The following is a 22,895-nucleotide window of genomic DNA, read 5'->3' on the forward strand; positions in this document are numbered from 1 at the left end:
TCCATATTGTTGCAAATGGTAGGATTTGTTTTCTTCTTATGGCTGAAAAATATTCTATTGTGTATATGTACCACCACTTCTTTATCCGTTCATCTACTGGTGGACACTTAGGTTGCATCCATATCTCAGCTATTATAAACAGTGCTGCGATAAACAAGGGTCTTTTTGAATCTGTGATCTTGTTTTCTTAGGGTAAATTCTTAGGAGTGGAATTCCTGGGTCAAATGGTATTTCTATTTTTAGATTTTTGAGGAACCTCCATACTGCTTTCCAGAATGGTTGAACTAATTACATTCCCACCAGCAGTGTAGGAGATTCCCCCTTTCTCTCCATTCTCCCCAGCATTTGTTGTTTCTGGTCTTTTGGATGTTGGCCATCCTAACTGGTGGGAGGTAATATCTCATTGTGGTTTTAATTTGCATTTCCCTGCTGATTAGTGATGTGGAGCATCTTTTCAAGTGTCTGTTGGCCATTTGAAAAGTGTCCATATCCTCCATAAATTTTTTATTCAGATTATTTGCTTTTTGGGTGTTGAGGTGTGTGTTCTTCATATATTTTGGTTGTTAACATCTTATTGGAAATCTCTTGTATGAATATAGTATCCAATACTGTAGGATGCCTTTTTGTTCTACTGATGGTGTCCTTTTCTGTACAGAAGCTTTTTAGTTTGATGTAGTGCCATTTGTTCATTTTTGCTATTGTTTCCCTTGCCTGAGATGTGTTCAGGAAGAAGTTGCTCAGGTTTATATTCAAGAGATTTTTTTGGTCTATGTTTTCTTATAAGAGTTTTATGGTTTCATGACTTACATTCAGGTCTGTGATCTATTTCGGGTGTGGAGTTAGACAATAATCCAGTTTTATTCTCTTGCATTTAACTGTCCAGTTCTGCCAACACCAGTTGTTGAAAAGGTTGTCATATCCCCATGTATATCCATGGCTCCTTTATTGTATATTAGTTGATCATATATGCTTGGGTTTATAGCTGGGCTCTCTAGTCTGTTCCATTGATCTGTGGGTCTGTCCTTGTGCCAGGACCAAATTCTCTTGATTACTGAGGCTTTGTTTGTAGTAGAGCTTGAAGTTGGGGAGTACAATCCCCCCAGCTTTATTCTTTATTCTTTCTTTTCAGATTGCTTTGGCTATTTGGGGTCTTTTGTGGTTCCATATGAATTTTAGAACAATTTGTTCTAGTTTGCTGGAGAATGCTCTTGGTATTTTGATAGGATTTGCATTGAATCTATAGATTGCTTTAGGCCATTTTGACAATATTAATTCTTCCTATCCATGAGCACGGGATGTACTTTCATTTATTGGTATCTGCTTTAATGTCTCTCATGAGAGTCTTGCAATTTACAGAGTATAGGTCTTTCACCTCCCTGGTTAGGTTTATTCCTAGGTATTTTATAATTTTTGATGCAATTGTGAAAGGAATTGTTTTCCTGCTTTCGCCTTCTGCTAGTTCAGTTAGCATATAGGAATGGAACAGATTTCTGCATATTTATTTTGCATCCTTCAACTTTGCTGAATTCAGTTATTTTAGTAGTCTTGGGGTGGATTCTTTAGGGTTTTTTATGTACAATATCATGCCATCCACAAACAGTGACAGTTTAACTTCTTCCTTACCAATTTGGATGCCTTTCATTTCTTTGCGTTGTCTGATTGCCATGACTAGGACCTCCAGTCCTATGTTGAATAAAAGCGGGGAAAGCGGGCATCCTTGTATTGATCACCATCTTAGAGGAAAAGCTTTTAGGTGTTAAATATGATGTTAGCTGTCCATTTGTCATATATGGCCTTTATTATGTTGAGGTACTTGCCCTTTATACCCACTTTGTTGAGAGTTTTTATCATGAATGGATGTTAATTTTGTCAAACGCTTTTTACAGTATCCATGGAGATGATCAGGTGATTTTCATTCTTTTTGTTGATGTGGTGTATGATGTTGATAGATTTTTGAATACTGTGCCATCATTGCATCCCTGGAATAAACCCCATTTGATCATGATGGATGACTTTTTTCATGTATTTTGCATTCAGTTTGCTAATACTTTATTGAAGATTTTTGCATCGATGTTCATTAGGGATTTTGGTCTGTAATTTTCTTTTTTTGTGGTGAGTTTGTCTGGTTTTGGTATTAGAGTGATGCTAGCTTCATAGAATAAGTTTGGAAGTATTCCCCCCCTCACTACTTTTTGGAAAACTGTAAGGATGATGGGTAGTAGGTCTTCTCTAAATGTCTGATAAAACTCAGTGGTGAAGCCATCTGGTCCAGGGATTTTGTTGTTAGATAGTTTTTTGATTACCAATTACATTTCACTGTTGCTAATTGGTCGGTTCAGATTTTCTGTTTCTTCCTGGGTTAGTCTTGGAAGGTTGTATTTTCCTGGAAAGTTGTACATTTCTTCTAGATTATCTACTTTGTTAGCATATAATTTTTCATAGTATTCTTTAATAATTCTTTGTATTTTTGTGGTGTCCGTAGTGATTTTTTCTTTCTCATTTCTGGAATTCTGTTTATGTGTGTACATTCTCTTGTTTTCTTGGAAATTCTGCTTAGGAGTTTATCTATTTTGTTTATTTTCTCAAAGAACCAGCTCCTGATTTCATTTATTCCTTCTACTGTTGTATTCTTTTCTAATAATTTTGGCTCTGATTTTTATTATGTCCCTCTTTCTACTGACTTTGGACCTCTTATGTTCTTCTTTTTCTAGTTTGAGTAATTGTGAGTTTAGACTGATTATTTGGAATTGTTCTTTCTTGAGGTAAGCCTGTATTGCAATATATTTCCCCTCTTAGAATGGCCTTTGCTGCAACCTACAGATTTTGGGGTGTTGAACTGTTGTTGATTTTATTTATCTCCATATACTGCTTGATCTCTGTTTTTATTCAGTCATTGAGCCATTGATTATTTAGGAGCATGTTGTTAAGCCTCCATGTGTTTGTGGACTTTTACATCTTCTTTGCATAATTTATTTCTAGTTTCATACCTCAGTGGTCTGAGAAGCTGGGTGGTAGAATTTCAATCCTTTTGAATTTACAGAGACTCTTTTTGTGGCCCAGTATGTGGTCTATTCTGGAAAATGTTCCATGTGCCGTTGAGAAGAATGTGTATTGTTCTGCTTTTGGGTGGAGTGTTCTGTAGATGTCTGTTAGGTCCATCTGTTCTAATGTGTTGTTCAGTGCCTCTGTCTCCTTACTTATTTTCTGTCTGGTTGATCTGTCCTTTAGAGTGAATGGAGTGTTGAAGTCTCATAAAATGAATGCATTGCATTCTGTTTTCCCCTTTAGTTCCATTAGTATTTGTTTCACATATATGGGTGCTCCTCTATTAGGTGCATCAATATTTATAATGGTTATATCATCTTGTTGGACTGACCCCTTTTATCATTATGTAATGTCCTTCTCTGTCTTTATTTTGTAAAATTTTTTATTAAGGTATTATTGATATACACTCTTATGAAGGTTTCACATGAAAAAACAATGTGGTTACTACATTTACCCATATTACCAAGTCCCCACACATACCCCAATGCAGTCACTGTCCATCAGTGCAGCAAGATGCCACAGATCCGCTATGTGCCTTCTCTGTGCTACACTGTTCTCCTTGTGATCCCTCACACCATGTGTACTAAACATAATACCCCTTAATCCCCTTCTCCCTCCCACCCCACCCACACCCCTTTGGTAACCCCTCCCCTTTGGTAACCACTAGCTCCTTCTTGGAGTCTCTGAGTCTGCTGCTATTTTGTTCCTTCAGTTTTGCTTTGTTGTTATACTCCACAAATGAGGGAAATCATTTGGCACTTGTCTTTCTTCACTTGGCTTATTTCACTGAGCATAATGTCCTCCACCTCCATCCATGTTGTTGCAAATGGTAGGATTTGTTCTTTCTTACGGCTGAATAGTATTCCATGGCATATATGTACCACATCTTCTTTATCCATTCATCTACTGAACGACACTTAGGTTGCTTCCATATCTCGGCTATTGTAAAAAGTGCTGCGATAAACATAGGGGTGCATATGTCTTTTTGAATCTGAGAAGTTGTATTCTTTGGGTAAATTCCAAGGAGCGGGAGTCTCGGGTCAAATGGTATTTCTATTTTTGTTTTTTTGAGGAACCTCCATACTGCTTTCCAGAATGGTTGAACTAATTACATTCCCACCAGCAGTGCAGGAGATTCCCCCTTTCTCTCCATCCTCCCCAGCATTTGTTGTTTCTGGTCTTTTGGATGTTGGCCATCCTAACTGGTGGGAGGTAATATCTCATTATGGTTTTAATTTGCATTTCCCTGCTGATTAGTGATGTGGAGCATCTTTCCAAGTGTCTGTTGGCCATCTGAATTTCTTCTTTGGAGAACTGTCTCTTCATATCCTCTGCCCATTTGTAAATCAGGTCATTTGCTTTTTGGGTGTTGAGGCATGTAAGTTCTTTATATATTTTGGATGTTAACCCCATGTCGGATATGTCATTTACAAACATATTCTTCCATACTGTAGGATGCCTTTTTGTTCTGCTGATGGTATCCTTTGCTGTACATAAACTTTTTAGTTTGATGTAGTCCCATGAGTTCATTTTTGCTTTTGTTTCCCTTGCTCAAGGAGATGTGTTCAGGAAGAAGTTGCTCATGTTTATATTCAGAAGATTTTTGCCTATGCTGTCTTCTAAGAGTTTTATGGTTTCATGACTTACATTCAAGTCTTGATCCATTTCGAGTTTACTTTTGTGGATGGGGTTAAATAATAGTCCAGTTTCATTCTCTTGCATGTAGTTGTTCAGTTTTGCCAACACCAGCTGATGAAGAGGCTGTCATTTCCCTATTGTATGCCCATGGCTCCTTTATCATATATTAATTGACCATATATGGTTGGGTTTATATCAGGGCTCTCTAGTCTGTGGTCTATGGGTCTGTTCTTGTGCCAGTACCAAATTGTCTTGATTACTGTGGCTTTGTAGTAGAGCTTGAAGTTGGGGAGCATAATCCCCCCTGCTTTATTCTTCCTTCTCAGGATTGCTTTGGCTATTTGGGGTCTTTCGTGGTTCCACATGAATTTTAGAAGAATTTGCTCTAGTTCATTGAAGAATGCTGTTGGTATTTTGATAGGAATTGCACTGAATGTGTAGATTGCTTTAGGCAGGATGTCCATTTTGATAATATTAATTCTTTCTGTCCATGAGAATGGATGTGTTTCCATTCATCAGAATCTTCTTTAATTTCTCTTATGACTGCCTTGTAGTTTTCAGAGTATAGGTCTTTCACTTCCTTGGTTAGGTTTATTCCTAGGTATTTTATTCTTTTTTATACAAGTGTGAATGGAATTGTTTTCCTGATTTCTCTCTCTACTAGTTCAGTGTTAGTGCACAGGAATGCCACAGATTTCTGTGTATTAATTTTGTATCCTGTAACTTTGCTGAATTCAGATATTAGATCTATTAGTTTTGGAGTGGATACTTTTGGGTTTTTTATGTACAGTATCATGTCATCTGAAAACAGGGACAGTTTAACTTCTTCCTTGCAGATCTGGATGCTTTTTTTTTTCTTTGTGTTGTCTGATTGCCATGGCTAGGACCTCCAGTTCTATGATGAATAAAAGTGGGGAGAGTGGGCATCCTTGTCTTGTTTCCGATCTTAAAGGAAAAGCTTTCAGCTTCTTGTGGTTAAGTATAATGTTGGCTGTGGGTTTGTCATATATGGCCTTTATTATGTTGAGGTACTTGCCCTCTATACCCATTTTGTTGAGAGTTTTTATCATGAATGGATGTTGATTTTTGTCAAATGCTTTTTCATTATCTATGGCAATGGTCATGTGGTTTTTGTCCTTCTTTTTGTTGATGAGGTGGATGATGTTGATGGATTTCCAAACGTTGTACCATCCTTGCACCCTGGAAGAAATCCTACTTGGTCATGATGGATGATCTTTTTGATATATTTTTGAATTCGTTTGCTAATATTTTCTTGAGTATTTTTGCATCTCTGTTCATCAGGAATATTGGTCTGTATTTTCATTTTTTTGTGGTGTCTTTGCCTGGTTTTGCTATTAGAGTGATGCTGGCCTCATAGAGTAAGTTTGGAAGTATTCCCTCCTCTTCTACTCTTTGGAAAGCTTTAAGGAGGATGGGTATTAGGTCTTCACTAAATGTTTGATAATATTCAGTGGTGAAGCCATCTGGTCCAGGAGTTTTGATCTTAGGTAGTTATTACCAGTTCAATTTCGTTGCTGGTAATTGGTCTGTTCAGATTTTCTGTTTCTTTCTGGGTCAGCCTTGGAAGGTTGCATTTTTCTAGAAAGTTTTCTATTTCTTCTAGGTTATCCAGTTTGTTAGCATATAATTTTTCATAGTATTCTATAATAATTCTTTGTATTTCTGTGCTGTCTGTAGTGTTTTTTATCTTTCTCATTCCTGATTCTGTTTATGTGTGCAGACTCTCTTTTTTTCTTGGTAAGTCTGGCTAGGGGTTTATCTATTTTGTTAATTTTCTCAAAGAACCAGCTCTTGCTTTCATTGATTCTATTTTTTTATTTTTCTCAATTTTATTTATTTCTGCTCTAATCTTTTTTATGTCCCTCCTTCTGCTGACTTTGGGCCTCATTTGTTCTTCTTTTTCTGGTTTCATTAACTGTGAGTTTAGACTGCTTATATGGAATTGTTCTTCTTTCCTGAGGTAGGCCTGTATGAAATATACTTTCCTCTTACCATGGCCTTCACTGCGTCCCACAGATTTTGCTGTGTTGAATTATTGTTGTCATTTGTCTCTTCTGCTTCATGGCATTAAATACATCATGCCACTCCCTTCTGGCCTGTAAGGTTTCTGCTGAGAGGTCTGATGACAGCTGGATGGACTTTCCTTTTGTATGTGATCTTATTTCTCTCTCTGGCTGCTGTTAGCAGTCTGTCCTTATCCTTGATCTTTGCCATTTTAATTACTATATGCCTTGGTGTTGTCTCCTTGGGTATCTTGTGTTGGGAGTTCTGTGGATCTCCATGGCGTAAGGGACTATCTCCTTCCCCAGATTGGGGAAGTTTTCAGCAATTACCTCCTCAAAGACACTTTCCATCCCTTTTTCTCTCTCTTCTTCTTCTGGTACCCCTATAATGCAAATATTGTTCCTTTTGGATTGGTCACACAGTTCTCTCAATATTCATTCATTCTTAGAGATCCTTTTTTCTCTCTATGCCTCAGCTTCTTTGTATTCCTCTTCTCTAGTTTCTATTTCATTTGTTGTCTCCTCCACCGTATCTAATCTGCTTTTAATACCCTCCATTGTGCTCTTCAACAATTGTATCTCTGACCGAAATTCATTCCTGATTGTTGAATATCTTTCCGAACCTCTATGAGCATGTTAATGATTTTTATTTTGCACTCCCTTTCAAGAAGATTCATGAGGTCCATGCCATCTTTCTCAGGAGTTGTATTAATTTTACTTTGAACCAGGTTCCTTTGGCATTTCATATTGTATATGGCACCCTCTAGTGTCCAGAAGCTCTACTCTCTGGAGTTGCTTAGCCCCTGAAGCAATGTCGGGTGTCGCAGGGGAGTGGTATTGGTGCCTGTGGGGAAGAAAGAGCTGTTTTCTGCTTCTGGGCTGCTATGCCTGTCTCCACTGCCTGAGCCAGTGGGCCTAGCACACAGGTATAAGATTCTATGCTTTGCATTTGTAGTTGCTGTAGAAAGATCTTCCCTCTGGCTGGCCTAACGCCAGGGTAAGTTTTGCTGGTTTGCGAGCCAGCTGGGGTTGGCCAGAAGAAAGGCGCAATAGGCTACGTATCTCAGAGGGGGGTCTTTGGAGCTGTATAGCCAGCCAGGGAGCTGGAGTGCCTGAAGATCATGAAAGCTCCCAACCTGCTGGGTAGAGCACACCCAATTTTGTCTACCTGTCATTTCTTGTGAACAGTAAGCTCTGTGCAATCCTTTCCCCTTTAGCAGCCTTCTAGCTAAGGGCTTCCTTGTTAGGAAGTCTCTCAGCCTGCCCTGCCTTTCTTTTGTCCCACAGCAGCCAGATATGGATCCCTGCTTTCCACAAGAAGCTGGAATCCCAGTCTCTCCAAGAATGCTGCCTGTCTTTCCTTTCCAATCCCCTAATCACGAGAGTATCATGAAAGCACCATGAAATGTAGGTTTGTGCTCCCAGGGCAGATCTCCGGAGTTAGGTATTCAGCAGTCCCAGGTGCCCACTTACTCCCCACTCTGTTTTTCTTCCTCCCGCTGGTGAGCTGGGTGGGGGAAGGGCCTGGGTCCTGCTGGGCCACAGCTTTGGTACGTTACCCTGTTCCATGAGGTCTGCTTTTTCATCCAGGTATATGCAGTCTGGAACAGTCCTCTTTCCTGTTGCTCTGTCAGGATTAGTTGTATTAATTATATTTTCATATTATATGCGGTTTTAGGAGGAAGCCTTTGGCTCACCTCTCATCCCGCCATCTTTAATCCCTTCTTTGTCTCTTGTTACTTTCTTTGAAGTCTATTTTGTTCGATCCAAGTACTGCAACTCCTGTTTTTCTCTCCCTGTTAGTTGCATGAAATATCTTTTTCCATTCCTTCACTTTTAGTCTGTGTATGTCTTTGGGTTTGAAGTGAGTCTCTTGTAGGCATCATATAGATGGGTCAGTTTTTTTAATCCATTCAGGACCTCTATGTCTTTCGATTGGTGCATTAAGCCCATTTACATTTAGGGTGATTATCAATAGATATGTACTTATTGCCATTGCAGGCTTAGATTTGTAGTTACCAAAGGTTCAAGGGTAGCTTCTTTCCTATCTCACAATCTAACTTAACTCACTCAGTATGCTATTACAAACACAATCTAAAAGTTCTTGTTTTTTTTCCTACCTTTTTGTTCCTCCTCCATTCTTTATATATTAGGTATCATATTCTGTATTCTTTGTCTATCCACTGACTGACTTAGGGGGTAGTTGATTTAATTTTGCATTTGCTTAGTAATTAATTGGTCTACTTCCTTTACTGTGGTTTTATTTTCTCTGGTGACAATTATTTAGCCTTAGGAGCACTACCATCTACAGCAGTCCCTCCAAAATACACTGATGGTTTATGGGAGGTAAATTCCCTCAACTTTCTTACAAGATAATCTTGCTGGATTTGAGGCCCTTCTGTTTCATTGCATTAAATATATCATGTCACTCCCTTCTGGCCTGTAAGGGTTCTGCTGAGAAGTCTGATGATAGCCTGATGAGTTTTCTTTTGTATGTGATCTTTTTTCTCTCTCTGGCTGCTTTTAATACTCTGTTCTTGTCATTGATCTTTGCATTTTAATTATTTTATGTCTTGGTATTGTCTTCCTCGGGTCCCCTGTGTTGAGAATCTGAGCTGGAAGGGGTGGCAGCCTGTGTATCTGACAGGCTGCATATTGCAGTGGGGGGCCTTGGTGCTGTGTTGCCAGCCAGGGTGATGGACAGCCTGAAGCTTGTGAAAGTTCCCAACCTGCTGGGCTGAGTGCGCTGGGATGATTTTGCCCACTTGACCTTACTCCTGAGTAGCAAGCTATGTGTAATCCTTGCCTCTTTAGCACCCCTCTCACTGTTGGGAAGTCTTTCAAAGTGCCCACCTTTCTTTTGTTCCAGAACAGCTGGCTGTGGGTACCTGTTCTCTACAAGCAGCTGGAATCTCAGTCTCTCCGAGTATTCTGCCTGTCTTTGCTTTCCAACCCCAGTAGTCTCCAGAGCACCACATAATGTGGGTTTGTGCTCCTGGAGCAGATCTCCAGGGGTGGGTGTTTTGCAGTCCTGGGCTTCAAACCCCTCCATGCTCCATTTCTCTTCCTCCCGCCTGTGACCTGGGGTGAAGGGAGGGCTTGGGGACTCGCCGGATCATGGCTTTGCTACATTACCCTTTTCTGTGAGGTTTTCTCTGGATGTAGACAGTCTGTCTCAGTCTTCAGGTTGCTCTTTCAGGATTTGTTGCATTTGCTGTTTTTTTGTGTTATATGTGGTTTTAGAAGGAGGTTTCTGTCTCACTTCTCATGCGGCCATCTTTTTACCCCCTCAATTGCTTTATGAGAGTGAAGATTTAATAATATGTGTAACTGTTGAATCACTGTCATATATACTGGAAACCAATATAATATTGTATATCAAGTATACTTCAGTAAAAAAGTACACTTAAAAAATAGTCTCAACATTTTCATATTGTCTACAGATGAGAAACTGGCCAAAAAAACACAATGAGAGAAACAAAAAGGACAGAAGATTTCAACAATCAATCTTCCTATTAACATCTTACCATTTAAAATACCTTCCATTTTGTCCATTCTCTGTGACAAAGAGAATAGTTCTAGTAAAGGGAATTTTTCTCACATTGAGATATAATTATCTTGCCCTTCACTTCTCTTTGTTCACTCTAGGATTCTCAATAGTGACAGAACCACTCTCTAGATGATATTTGGAAATACATGCAGTCATTTTTCAGAAACACACAAAAGCAAGCATTTTAACAAAATAAATATAACAGTGATTAGAGGATTACCACAGGCAATGAGTGGCTAGAGGCCAAGGGTGCTCAGCATTTGCCATTTACTGGACATTCTCCATCTCACAAGGAATTGTCCCCAACCCCACATGAATGACTCATAAGATTAATCATACTATATATATAAACCAGTATTGCTTTCACAATTATTCTAATATTTGAGAGTTTTCATAATAAATTACACATATTGCTACAGTAATTATAGGAGGGCATCACAACAGAGAGGGAAGCATAAACAGAATGTTATTATATCAAAATTATTGAATTACCTAACAATGAACTCACTCTGTTTTGTGGTACATTCAATAATCACCAATGTACTCTCCACCCAGATATAACATACATTAACATTTTGTCACAATTGTTTCATATATTTTTTAAATCAATAATATTTTAAAAACAGAATTAGAATTGAGGGGTGGTACAAAGAGGTCTTCCTTCTATGCATTTGAAAATATAATGTTTTGTACTTCGATAACTATGGTAAGAATTCCTTTCTAGATAGAAATTATAAATATGACATTCCATATTTAGATCTTCTACTCAATCTAGAATTTATTTTTATGAACAACTGTGTGAGGTTGGTGTTGATTCCTACTTTCCCTTCCATACAGTTACCCGGTTGTACAAGGGCCATTTATTCAATAATCCTTTCTTTTCCAACAGATTTACAGAGTCATCTCTGTCATACGCCAGGTGCCATATATAGGTAGGTCTGTTTTGTGTTTTCTGTTTTACTAGCTTACATTAGTATCACTGCATTAGTTTTATTTTTGTGAAATTTTTGTTTTTTCAAAAATACAACAAAGATGGATTTTAAAAAAATATCTGAAATTTCCTTTAGGCAATCCAATTAGATTATGGTCTATGTTCTTTCAGTGTTTTCAAAGGATTGGTTGAATTTCTTTGTTCCACACACCTCCCTTCTACTGGTTTAGAAGTTGTACATTGTCTTTCTATTCTATCAGTGATTGCCATTAAAGTTTTCTTTTTATTTTGTATTTTGGTATCATTAATCTACAATTACATGAGAAACATTATGTTTACTAGACTCCCCCCATCATCAAGTCACCCCACATACCCCATTACAGTCACTGTCCATCAGCACAGTAAGATGCTATAGAATCACTACTTGTCTTCTCTGTATTGTACAGCCCTCCCCCTACATTATGTCTGCTAATAGTAATGCCCGCCCCTTTTTTCCCCTTATCCTTCCCATCCCACCCATCTTCCCCAGTCCCTTTCCCTTTGGTAACGGTTAGTCCATTCTTGGGTTCTGTGAGTCTGCTGCTGTTTTGTCCCTTCAGTTTTTTTCTTTGTTCTTATACTCCACATATGAATGAAATCATTTGATACTTGTCTTTCTCCACCTGGCTTATTTCACTGAGCATAATACTTTCTAGCTCCATTCATGTTGTTGCAAATGGTAGCACTTGTTTTCTTCTTATGGCAGAATAATATTCCATTGTGTATACGGTACCACATCTTCTTTATCCATTCATCTACTCATGGACACTTAGGTTGCTTCCATTTCTTGGCTATTGTAAATAGTGCTGCGATAAACATAGGGGTGCATCTGTCTTTTTCAAAATGCGCTCCTGCATTCTTAGGGTAAATTCCTAGGAGTGGAATTCCTGGGTCAAATGGTATTTCTATTTTTAGTTTTTTGAGTAACCTCCATACTGCTTTCCACAATGGTTGAACTAATTTACATTCCCACCAGCAGTGTAGGAGGGTTTCCCTTTCTCCACAACCTCACCAACATTTATTGTTTATTTTTTGGATGGTGGCCAACCTTACTGGTGTGAAGTGATATCTCATTGGGGTTTTAATTTGTATTTCCCTGATGATTAGTGATGTGGAGCATCTTTTCATGTGTATGTTGGCCATCTGAATTTCTTCTTTGGAGAAGTGTCTGTTCAGGTCCTCTGCCCATTTTTTAATTGGATTATTTGCTTTTTGTTTGTTGAGGTGCGTGAGCTCTTTATATATTTTGGATGTCAACCCTTTATCAGATCTGTTATTTATGAATATATTCTCCCATACTGTAGGGTACCTTTTTGTTCTATTGATGGTGTCCTTTGCTATACAGAAGCTTTTCAGCTTGATATAATCCCACTTGTTCATTTTTGCTTTTGTTTCCCTTGCCTGGGGAGATATGTTCATGAAGAAGTTGCTCATGTTTATGTCCAAGAGATTTTTGCTTATGTTTTTTTCTAAGAGTTTTATGGTTTCATGACTTACATTCAGGTCTTTGATCCATTTCAAATTTACTTTTCTGTATGGGGTTAGACAATGATCCAGTTTCATTATCTTACATGTTGCTGTCCAGTTTTGACAACACCAGCTGGTGAAGAGGCTGTTATTTCTCCATTGTATGTCCATGGATCCTTTATCATATATTAATTGACCATATATATTTGGGTTAATATCTGGACTCTCTATTCTGTTCCACTGGTCTGTGGGTCTGTTCTTGTGCCAGTACCAAATTGTCTTAATTACTGTGGCTCTGTAGTAGAGCTTGAAGTTGGGAAGTGAGATGCCCCCTGCTTTATTCTTCCTTCTCAGGATTACTATGGCTATTCGGGGTCTTTTGTGGTTCCATATGAATTTTAAAACTATTTGTTCCAGTTCGTTGAAGAATGCTGTTGGTATTTTGATAGGAATTGCACTGAATCTGTAGTCTGCTTTAGGCAGGATGGCCATTTTGACAATATTAATTCTTCCTAGCCAAGAGCATGGGATGAGTTTCCATTTGCTAGTGTCCTCTTTAATTTTTCTTTAGAGCACCTTGTAGTTTTCAGGGTATAGGTCTTTCACTTGCTTGGTTAGGTCTATTCCTAGGTATTTTATTCTTTATGATGCAATTGTGAATGTAATTGTTTTCCTGATTTCTCTTTCTGCTAGTTCATCATTAGTGTATAGGAAAGAAACAGATTTCTGTGTATTAATTTTGTATCCTGCAACTTTGCTGAATTCAGATATTAGTTCTAGTAGTTTTGGAGTGGAGTCTTTAGGGTTTTTTATGTACAATATCATGTCATCTGAGAATAGTGACAGTTTGACTTCTTCTTTACCAATCTGGATGCCTTGTATTTCTTTGTCTTGTCTTATTGCCATAGCTAGCACCTCCAGTATTTTGTTGAATAACAGTGGGGGGAGTGGGCATCCCTGTCTTGTTCCCGATCTTAGAGGAAAAGCTTTCAGCTTCTCGCTGTTAAGTGTGATGTTGGCAGTGGGTTTGTCATATATGGCCTTTATTATGTTGAGGTACTTGCCCTCTATACCCGTTTTGTTGAGAGTTTTTATCATGAATGGATGTTGAATTTTGTTGAATTCTTTTTCAGCGTCTATGGAGATGATCATGTGGTTTTTATTCTTTTTGTTGATGTGGTGGATGACACTGATGGAATTTCACCATTAAAGTTTTAATAAGCATTTTTGTACTTATGGATATTTTTTTGTGAGCATAGACATTGACTTTTGCTTTAGAGTATATTTTCAAACCTGTTTCTATAAAAACATCCTCAAAAAAGAGAAATCTCCTTTGCAGCAAAGGACATGTTTACTTATAGCTATAGAAGAAAAAGACAGTGTCTCTTTGTCTCCAAAGTAAAGAGAAGGCATGTTGACGGTCCATTAAAAAAAAAAAAATTGAAATTCCATAGGCTTAGGGTTCCCCTCCTATAATGCCATGCCAGTGATATAGGCAGGTATCACCTGGACCCTCTACGTTATCTTTATGGGATTTGGAGGAAAAGGAAACCGACACAAATATGCTCGTGCTGCTTATTGTGCGATGAAGTCCTTGGTGTCTGACACAGGGGTCTTGGGTTTTCTGCCAGTATCCATGGAACAGTAATAGGCTCATGTATTAGCTTTTAAGTAGGACAAAAGCAAATCCCAAGTCTCAAAGGATCCCTGGTTTGATGTCTAAATATACTGAGCATATTTATTTTTCCCATGTAATACCAAAACAATAGAACACCTTTAAGCTGAGTTTTCACTTACTATTTATTACCTTTCATGTTACTGTTATTTAGAATTTTAGTTTCATCTTGCTATTAGCCTTTCCCAAATTGATTTTATGTATAGATATTTAATAGTCATTATTTAATTATATTTACAAACTTGTGAGGATTAGATGAGTGGTTTGTTTAAAGAGGGTGGAGCAATAATTGGCACACAGTAAGTACTTAATATATGTTCATATTATAACATTATAACAATGCTTTTTGATTACCACTCCTCATACCATACTCAGTCATAGTACAATTTTTCTGATTAACTAAAGGAAAGATAAACTATTTTCCTTTTGTGATTCCTTTTTAATGGTATCTATATTCATTAATATGTCAGAGGTTTTACTGGACTGTCTTTATAATCCCCTACATACTTTTCTACACAAATTTTTTTTGTCAATCTGTAACATTGAACCAATGTCATTTTCGGTTCAGCACTGAACTCATTTAGGTGCCTTCAAGAGAGTTTTTCGAAAATAATTATCTATTCTTTTAGTTTGTATCTTAGTTATTTATTAGCATTTCTTTTCCTCAGAAATCTAACACAATTACAAGCTCAGCAGTCAGTTCCACTATAATTATCAACTTTAGCCATGAAATTTAATCTAGTACTGTCTTGTACTATGCCTCACATTTATATGTGAAGCCATAAAGGTGAAGTAATATAAAAATGAATACTTAATAAGATAATATATATGCTGGTTATTTTTTTCAAGATTTTTTATCCCTATCCGTAATTATAGGACTTGTCCTTATTATATTTGTATGTTTTATAATGTGTGTGTCTATATATATGTGTGTGTATATATACATAAATAATTTTATATATATATATCCTATTAATATATAATAAAGAAACCATGGATATACAATGGTGAAATGACAGCCTCTTCAACAACTATTGTTGGCAAAACTGGACAGCTACATGTAAGGGAATGAAACTGGATTATTGTCTAACTCCATACACAAAAGTAAGCTTGAAATGGATCAAAGACCTGAATGTAAGTCATGAAACCATAAAACTCTTAGAAGAAAACATAGGCAAAATCTTTTGAATATAAACACAGGCAACGTTTTTATGAACACTTCTCCTCGGGCAAGGGAAACAAAAGCAAAAATGAACAAGTAGGACTACATCAGACTAAAAAGCTTCTGTACAGAAAAGGACACCATCAGTAGAACAAAAAGGCATCCTACAGTATGGGAGAATATATTCGCAAATGACATATCTGACAAGGGGTTAACATACAAAATACATAAAGAACTCACATTCCTCAGCACCCAAAAAACAAATAATCTAGGTTAAAAAATGGGCAGAAGATCTGAACAGACACTTCTCCAAAGAAGAAATTCAGACGGCCAACAGGCACATGAAAGGATGCTCCACATCGCTAATCATTAGGGAAATTCAAATTAAAACCACAATGAGACATCACCTCCCACCAGTTAGGATGGCCAACACCCAAAAGACAAGGAACAACATGTGCAAGGATGCGGAGAAAGGGGAACCCTCCTACACTGCTGGTGGGAATGTAAATTAGTTCAACCATTGTGGAAAGCAATATGAAGGTTCCTCAGAAAACTAATAGTAGAAACACCATTTGACCCAGGAATTCCACTCCCAGGAATTTACCTGAAGAAAACAAGATTCCAGATTCAAAAAGACATATGCACTTCTATGTTTATTGCAGCACGATTTACAATAGCCAAGATATGGAAGCAACCTAAGTGTCCAAGAGTAGATGAATGCATAAAGAAGAGGTGGTACATATACATAATGGAATACTATTCTGCCATAGGAAGAAAACACATCCTAAAGGGTATTTATGCTCAGGGATATAAGCCTGGTTGAGGAAGACAAGTACCAAATGATTTCACTCATTTGTGGAGTAAAACAACGAATCAAAACTGAAGGACCAAAACAACAGCAGACTCACAGACTCCAAAAAGGGACTAGCAGTTCCCAAATGGAAGGAGGTAGGGAGGATGGGTGGGGAGGTAGGGAGACAGGGATTAAGGGGTATTATGATAAGCACACATAATGTAGGGGCTACAGGGAAGGCAGTATAGCATGGAAAAGACAAGTAATGACTCTATAGCATCTTACTACAGTTATTGACAGTGACTGCAATGGGGTATGTGGGGGGGACTTGATAATAGGGGTGAATGTAGTAACCACAATGTTGCTCAAGTGAAACCTTCATAAGATTCTGTATCAATGATACCTTAATAATATATACATATATATATATCCATCCATATATATATATATGTATATATATGTATGTATGTATGTATGTATGTATGTATGTATTCTTTTTTTGAGCCCTTATTAGATAAACTATGTGCTCACATAAAAAGTATTTTTCTAAAAGCCTAGAAGGAAATGATGCTGTAAATGTTAAGTGTGGTTACTTTAGGCCTGATCACATCACAGAGTTATAGCACAATACAAAGAGCAAAAGCACATCTTTGTTTTAGTTTCTAATCTCCCAAAAGAAGATGAATTATTCTGGGGCAGAGGGCAGAGTCAAATCAAGTAAATTAGAGTTTTCATTCTATTACTAATTAGTTTTGTTATCTTCCCAAACACTAACTTTCTTATCTATTAAGTGCTGAAGTTATCTGCTTCTGCTTTGTACACCTTAAGATTTCCTTTGAGAATCTAATGAAATAATGTTTATGAATGTATTTTTAAACTTCAAAGCACTCTGCACATATTTATACTCTATGTGTTACTGTTTACACTTTAAGTGCATTAGTTGAGTGTACTATAAACCCCTATTTTTTCACCCCTAATTTTATCATCAGTATTATACCAGTCTCTGGAGGCCTTTTAGAGGAAAGGCACGTGATCAAGAAACATAGAAGGTTAAGATGGATAAGACAATCTCTATCTTAGAGTGTCTTTTGAAGTTTACAAAACCCTATGATATGTACTCCAACTGCCTTTTAAAAGAGGTTTGATTCCATGTCACTATGCACAGATAGGCTAAGCTACATGCTGGCTAACCCTTAAGAATCAACAATTTTGGGCTGATATGATTTCTAAGAAACTAATGAAGTAAGCCAAGATCTGTCAAAGCTTCAAAGGTAATAATATAGAGCACAACACAGAAACAGGTACTTAAGAATTCACTAAAGCTCAAATTTCCTACTGCTTCATAACCAGGTCTAATCATCACAAAATCCAAGTGAAAACCTCCCACAGCACAGTTTAACTCAATACACACTAATGGGTTTTTCAAAACAATTTGACAGTATCAAGAAAAATAAGATACTTTCCCTTTACTGAAAGTGAGACTATGGAAGGTAACTACAAAGCTTGGTAAGAGAAGGTTATATTAGTAGCAGGAACTTGTTTAGATATATGGGCTTTTTATGAGAAAACTTTAGAAACAGTACTCTTTTGTGCTGCCAACTTCTGTTTTACTTTTTACCTCATTTTCTATTAATGCACCAAGTACTCACATCTGGAATAAATCCAATCTCATTGAGATGATTGCTCAGCTCTGGATCATGGAATGCAATCATCTGAGAGAACACAGTCAAATATTCTGAAATGACAAAATTTAGGACAATCATCATTTTTACACAGTAATTCAAATAAAGACATTAAACTCACAGAAATTACAGTTTTATTTACATATGAGTTAATTTTTCCAAAAAGAAAACATAATTTTCTGCTGTTACCACTTTAATCACTTACTGCTAATTTTTAAACAAACATATAAAAAAATTATGTCACCATTTATTTTATATCTTCAGAGCTATCAGTTCATTACTTGAATCATAAAATATACACATGATATTTTCCTATTAAATTCAACAAATACATATTCTCTAGATATATTAAATCTGTCTCACATTTACTGTTGTTCAGCAAGTGTAACAAATACTTAAATAAGGAACAACGCTTTATGCGGTCACAAATAGAATAATTATGCCTCAAATTTGTTTATATGCATAGATACAGGCATTCATTCGAGTTCTAATTTATTTCCATCTAAGATTGCATTTTGCATATTTAGGAATAAGAATTAACATCACGTTAATCAGAAAAAAGCATAGTAGGCAATTAAAAAATCTATTGTTGATTCTAATCCTATTCTAATTCATAGGGTTAATTGGAATATGATGAATATTTTCTTATCTTTTTCATTCTTTTAACAAATCACCATTCTTTTCATTTTACTCACTATCTACTAATCTAAACAAGACACGGGCAACAATCAACTCAAGGGCAAGTAACCATCATGTTTTTATTGATTAAAAACAGAAAGTAAGACATATTTCAAAGAGCTAATCTTTTCCTTTTTGAGAATGAAATGACAATAACTCAATGGAATTTTTTTATATCTTCACTTCATCCCTCAATAAAATAATATACTCTTCAACCAACTATTTAATTAAAATAATCTAAAAATAATGTCTTTTTTATTTTTAAAGTTCCATATTTTTAGTATTTCAAGAAATAGTACTAAATTCTTGACAATGTTAGTACAAGAAGCCTTTCCCTATTTTCTTCAATTAAAACTTTGCTTCTAATGACCACAATATATTTTATAATTGTTTACCTACTATAAACAATGCTATGTATTTTATAAAGAGGAACATCAAGGCCCAAAAGGTCAGGAGGTACTGTATTCAATACCATGATAAAGCTGAATTTTGGATCTAATGTGAACTTTTACCCATGAGTGTTGGATAAAGAATAGTCACTTGATTCATACTTTTTCTTGATTTGATATTTATTCTACTACAAATTCATTCTATCTATCCACTGTCTCATCTTTTCCTCTAGGAACAAAAGAGGTACAATTCACATCAACTTTGAGAGTTACAGATTAATGAGAAGACCCAGAGGAGATTCCAAGGCCAGAGGGGACTTCAGGGTTTAACTTAACTTTTTTTTTTTTCTACTTCCAATTAGGGATGGTATGCATATAGTCCTAATTTACCCAGAGGCTAGAGGTATGCAACATCAACAATCATAAGCATTCAACCATAGGTTGATGAAAGCATATAGTTATTAGCTTTTAAAAAGCATGATTCACTTTAAACCAGAAAATCATGCCTCAGGCAATTCTCCACAGCTATGCTTCAGCTTATTAAATACCATTTTTATGTGAGCCTGATAAAAGATAATCACTATGTGGGAATACATGGGTAATTAAGGATCTACTGAAGAAGCCTAATCCATCATGAGAACATTTTCCTTGTGTTCTGCCAGTCTATCATATCATGGATTTATGATATGTGCTGTGACTGCACGCATATATATACAAACAGAAACATATATATGTACATATAAAATACACACAAATATGTGTATACATTTATTTTATATGTTATATACTATGCATTATTTCATATATGTAAACATAAGCTATAAGGCTGGCATAAGTTTGGGTTGCTCAGGAAAGGCTTTGGAATGACATATGGTAAGGCTTATTATATTCAGAAGAATTTCTTTAAGAGGGCATATGATAGAACTGATGATGTCAGCACTATATCATAGCCAAATCATTTCAAAAATACATTTAAGTTCCTAGAGTAAATAAAAATGAAATGCATATTTCACAAAACATTCCAGTTATGAAGTTGTGCATCTAGAGCTATAAAATAACCACCCAAATGGTATTTTCTAACCAATAGGTAACCTATATAGGGTATGCTATTCTTTAAAGAAAAAATAAATCAAGGTATTGATGAAATTTTCCCTTAAACTTGAAGTGTAATGGTGCACTACTGCACAAAATCATGACTAATATACATTTTCTGTGTTTAATGAAACTTTTACCCTTCAATTTTTTGCAATGATATATTAAATGAAAATATTTTTCCCTCCTAATACCTCCATAAAAATTCTTATTTCTCTTTTAAACAGCTTAATTTATTACATATTTTTAAATGACAATTCCCCAAAAATTCAAGGATTTTGTATGATACTATCATACTTTTGTGCAGTTGTTTATAAATAAGCCATCTGTTTTATTAAAAAAAAACTTTCACATAAGAGACACAGAGATGAATGAAATTTCATAAAGTCCTACACATAGGTATTCTTATTTTTCCCTTCTGACCAGTCTTTGTGCTTTCATTCTCTTAGTGGCAGTAAGATGAACAATGATAAGCAACAGATTGAAAGCAAAAGGTTTCCTATACTCATAAATAAAAAATGGCATTCTCAGTTCTGTAGCTATTTATTATTTTCCATCAGGCTGCTAGTTTCACTTGAAGATGGTACAGATTAAATATGCAGAGGGCCATAAATTTCTTGTCATCTATGATATGCCTAAACTAAATCATTTGGTGACAAATTGACTTAGTACTCAAAAGAAGTCATTTTACTGCAAATGAACCCAAATTAGATTATTTCCCATTACAAAGATTTCCACCTGTAAAGTGTGGTTTACTATCTAAAGGCACAAGAACAAACAATCTTTATATCTAAATAGGAAGAGGAGTGTTCAAGAGAAAGCAAAAAGACAAGTAATTTTTAGGACTATTTTTGTGCACCATTTTCTTTTTTGCTCACATAACCGACTCTGGTAAAATAATCCACAAGCCAAGTCACTAAATAGTTCTCATAATATTTCTAGTAAACGTAGAACATTTCCTGTCTTAGGAAAAAATCTCCTTAGTCACATGATGCAAGAAAGTCTAAAAAATGGCAAGTTTATATGCTCAATGTATATCCTCCTATCTCCCGATATCCTATCATTAAAGTCATCTATGACAAAGTAACTAAACTGGAAACAGAATGCACTGTTTTTCAAAATGCATAACCCTTCTAGAGGTTGCATATTCTCCCTGCTACTGTTTGAGGAAAGATTTATATTCTATTTTGACAACTGGACTTTAGGCTTTAATGTCTGTCTTCCTTCTCCCTACCCCTAAAGTTAGCATTGAATACGTGTGTGTGTGTGACCCTACACCATGGTTTATTTGGAAGAGTTGCAGTGGCCATCTGTAGCCTTGGTATCTGGTACAGTCAGCACTCCTTTTAACTTTCCAAAGTATCACAGTATAGTTGTATACTCATCTAGCTATGTGTGGCACTACATGAAATGGAAGGAACATTATGGTGAAGAAGATACCACCTCTGCCCTCAGATGATTTAGAAACATATACAAACATATATAGATAAACAGAAAACAGGAAATTTTCACCCAATTTTATTTCCCACGTTTATATATGGTATTTCCCTCTATCTTTCCCTTTCTGACTTGTAGGAGCAGCATCTTCAAGGTCTAAGTGCGAATATACCATGGTTTTATAAACAGTATAAGATGTTTAATGTTGTACCAAAATTCCAATGGCTCTTTTGGACAATAAGCCATAGAATTACTTCAAAGAACAGTTTAATATTGTATAGGCCAGTTTCTGGGTTGTTTCTGAAGTGCAAAAATGACATTAAGGTATAGCTGGGTTTTCCACAAAGAGTAGTTCCCATTCTTAATAATTAAATGACTGCCTCTCTTCATTGTCCTGAAGTTGCCTTTTTTTTTCTCTTCAGTAGTCTAAAGTATGTCTGTTCTGCAAGTTATAAGCCTATTTTTTAATACCTGTGAAACACTAATCAATCTATTCCTTTCAAATCCCTCCATTTTTTCAATCCAGCTGGTACTCTAAGATTCTGTGCCTAAAAGTAATTCTAGTAATTTTAGATAATCTACAGGCACAACCCTGAGTTGTTTAATTAGTATGTTGTTTTTAAAAGTTCTGATGTGTTGGCACTTAACTCAATAGCAACATTGCTGGGTATAATTGATAGTGCCAGAAATAATAATGAATATTCATTTAGGCCAGTAGTAATTACATTTATTATCTTCTTAAAAATGTCTGCAGGTAACAAGTTAATAGGACCAAAAACAAAACAAAATAAGACAAAACAGGACATCTTGACTAAATATAATTTTTCCTCTTCCATATGAGGCAAAGCATTTTAGTCTTATGAGTACGTAAACACTGTATTTGCTGAAAAACTTTAAAACAAAAATTTTTAAAGTTCTATTAGTTCATAATTATAAAGACAAATATTATTTCAAAGAACATTTAAAGTTGTTGTTGAATACAGAAACATTTGGTTTCCTTAGAGACAAATGACTAAATGAATATGCAATTCTATAAATAGTTGTTGAATTGATTGGTTTCATATGACAGAATTTTTCCAAACCTTGTGGGGAAAAAAATGTGCATGTGATATATATGCAAATCAAAATCAGTATTACTTTAAAGTTTAAAGTTTAAAACACAATATAACAAAGGGGAGGGGAGGACAAATAAAGAGGGAACCAATAAAACAAGAGCTGAATATTTCCAATTCCAAGCCTAAAATAAACATTTTGAAGAAAAGTAAACTATTCTTCCCTAAACTTTTGTAACCA

At 36.0% G+C, this 22,895-nt stretch overlaps 1 protein-coding gene across 7 annotated transcripts in view; it reads right to left on the bottom strand.

The window, feature by feature from the left end:
- The window catches only part of TBCK (TBC1 domain containing kinase), a 223,602-nt gene that overhangs the window by 92,436 nt on the left and 108,271 nt on the right, over positions 1-22,895 (bottom strand). For all 7 annotated transcript variants that reach the window (XM_057502508.1, XM_057502510.1, XM_057502506.1 and 4 more), the window contains one exon: positions 17,974-18,059. In XM_057502508.1, the coding sequence (XP_057358491.1) occupies positions 17,974-18,059 (86 nt within the window). The remainder of the gene's footprint in view (positions 1-17,973; positions 18,060-22,895) is intronic.

Source organism: Manis pentadactyla, chromosome 5, assembly GCF_030020395.1.
Source record: "Manis pentadactyla isolate mManPen7 chromosome 5, mManPen7.hap1, whole genome shotgun sequence".
NCBI classification, from domain to species: Eukaryota; Metazoa; Chordata; class Mammalia; order Pholidota; family Manidae; genus Manis; species Manis pentadactyla.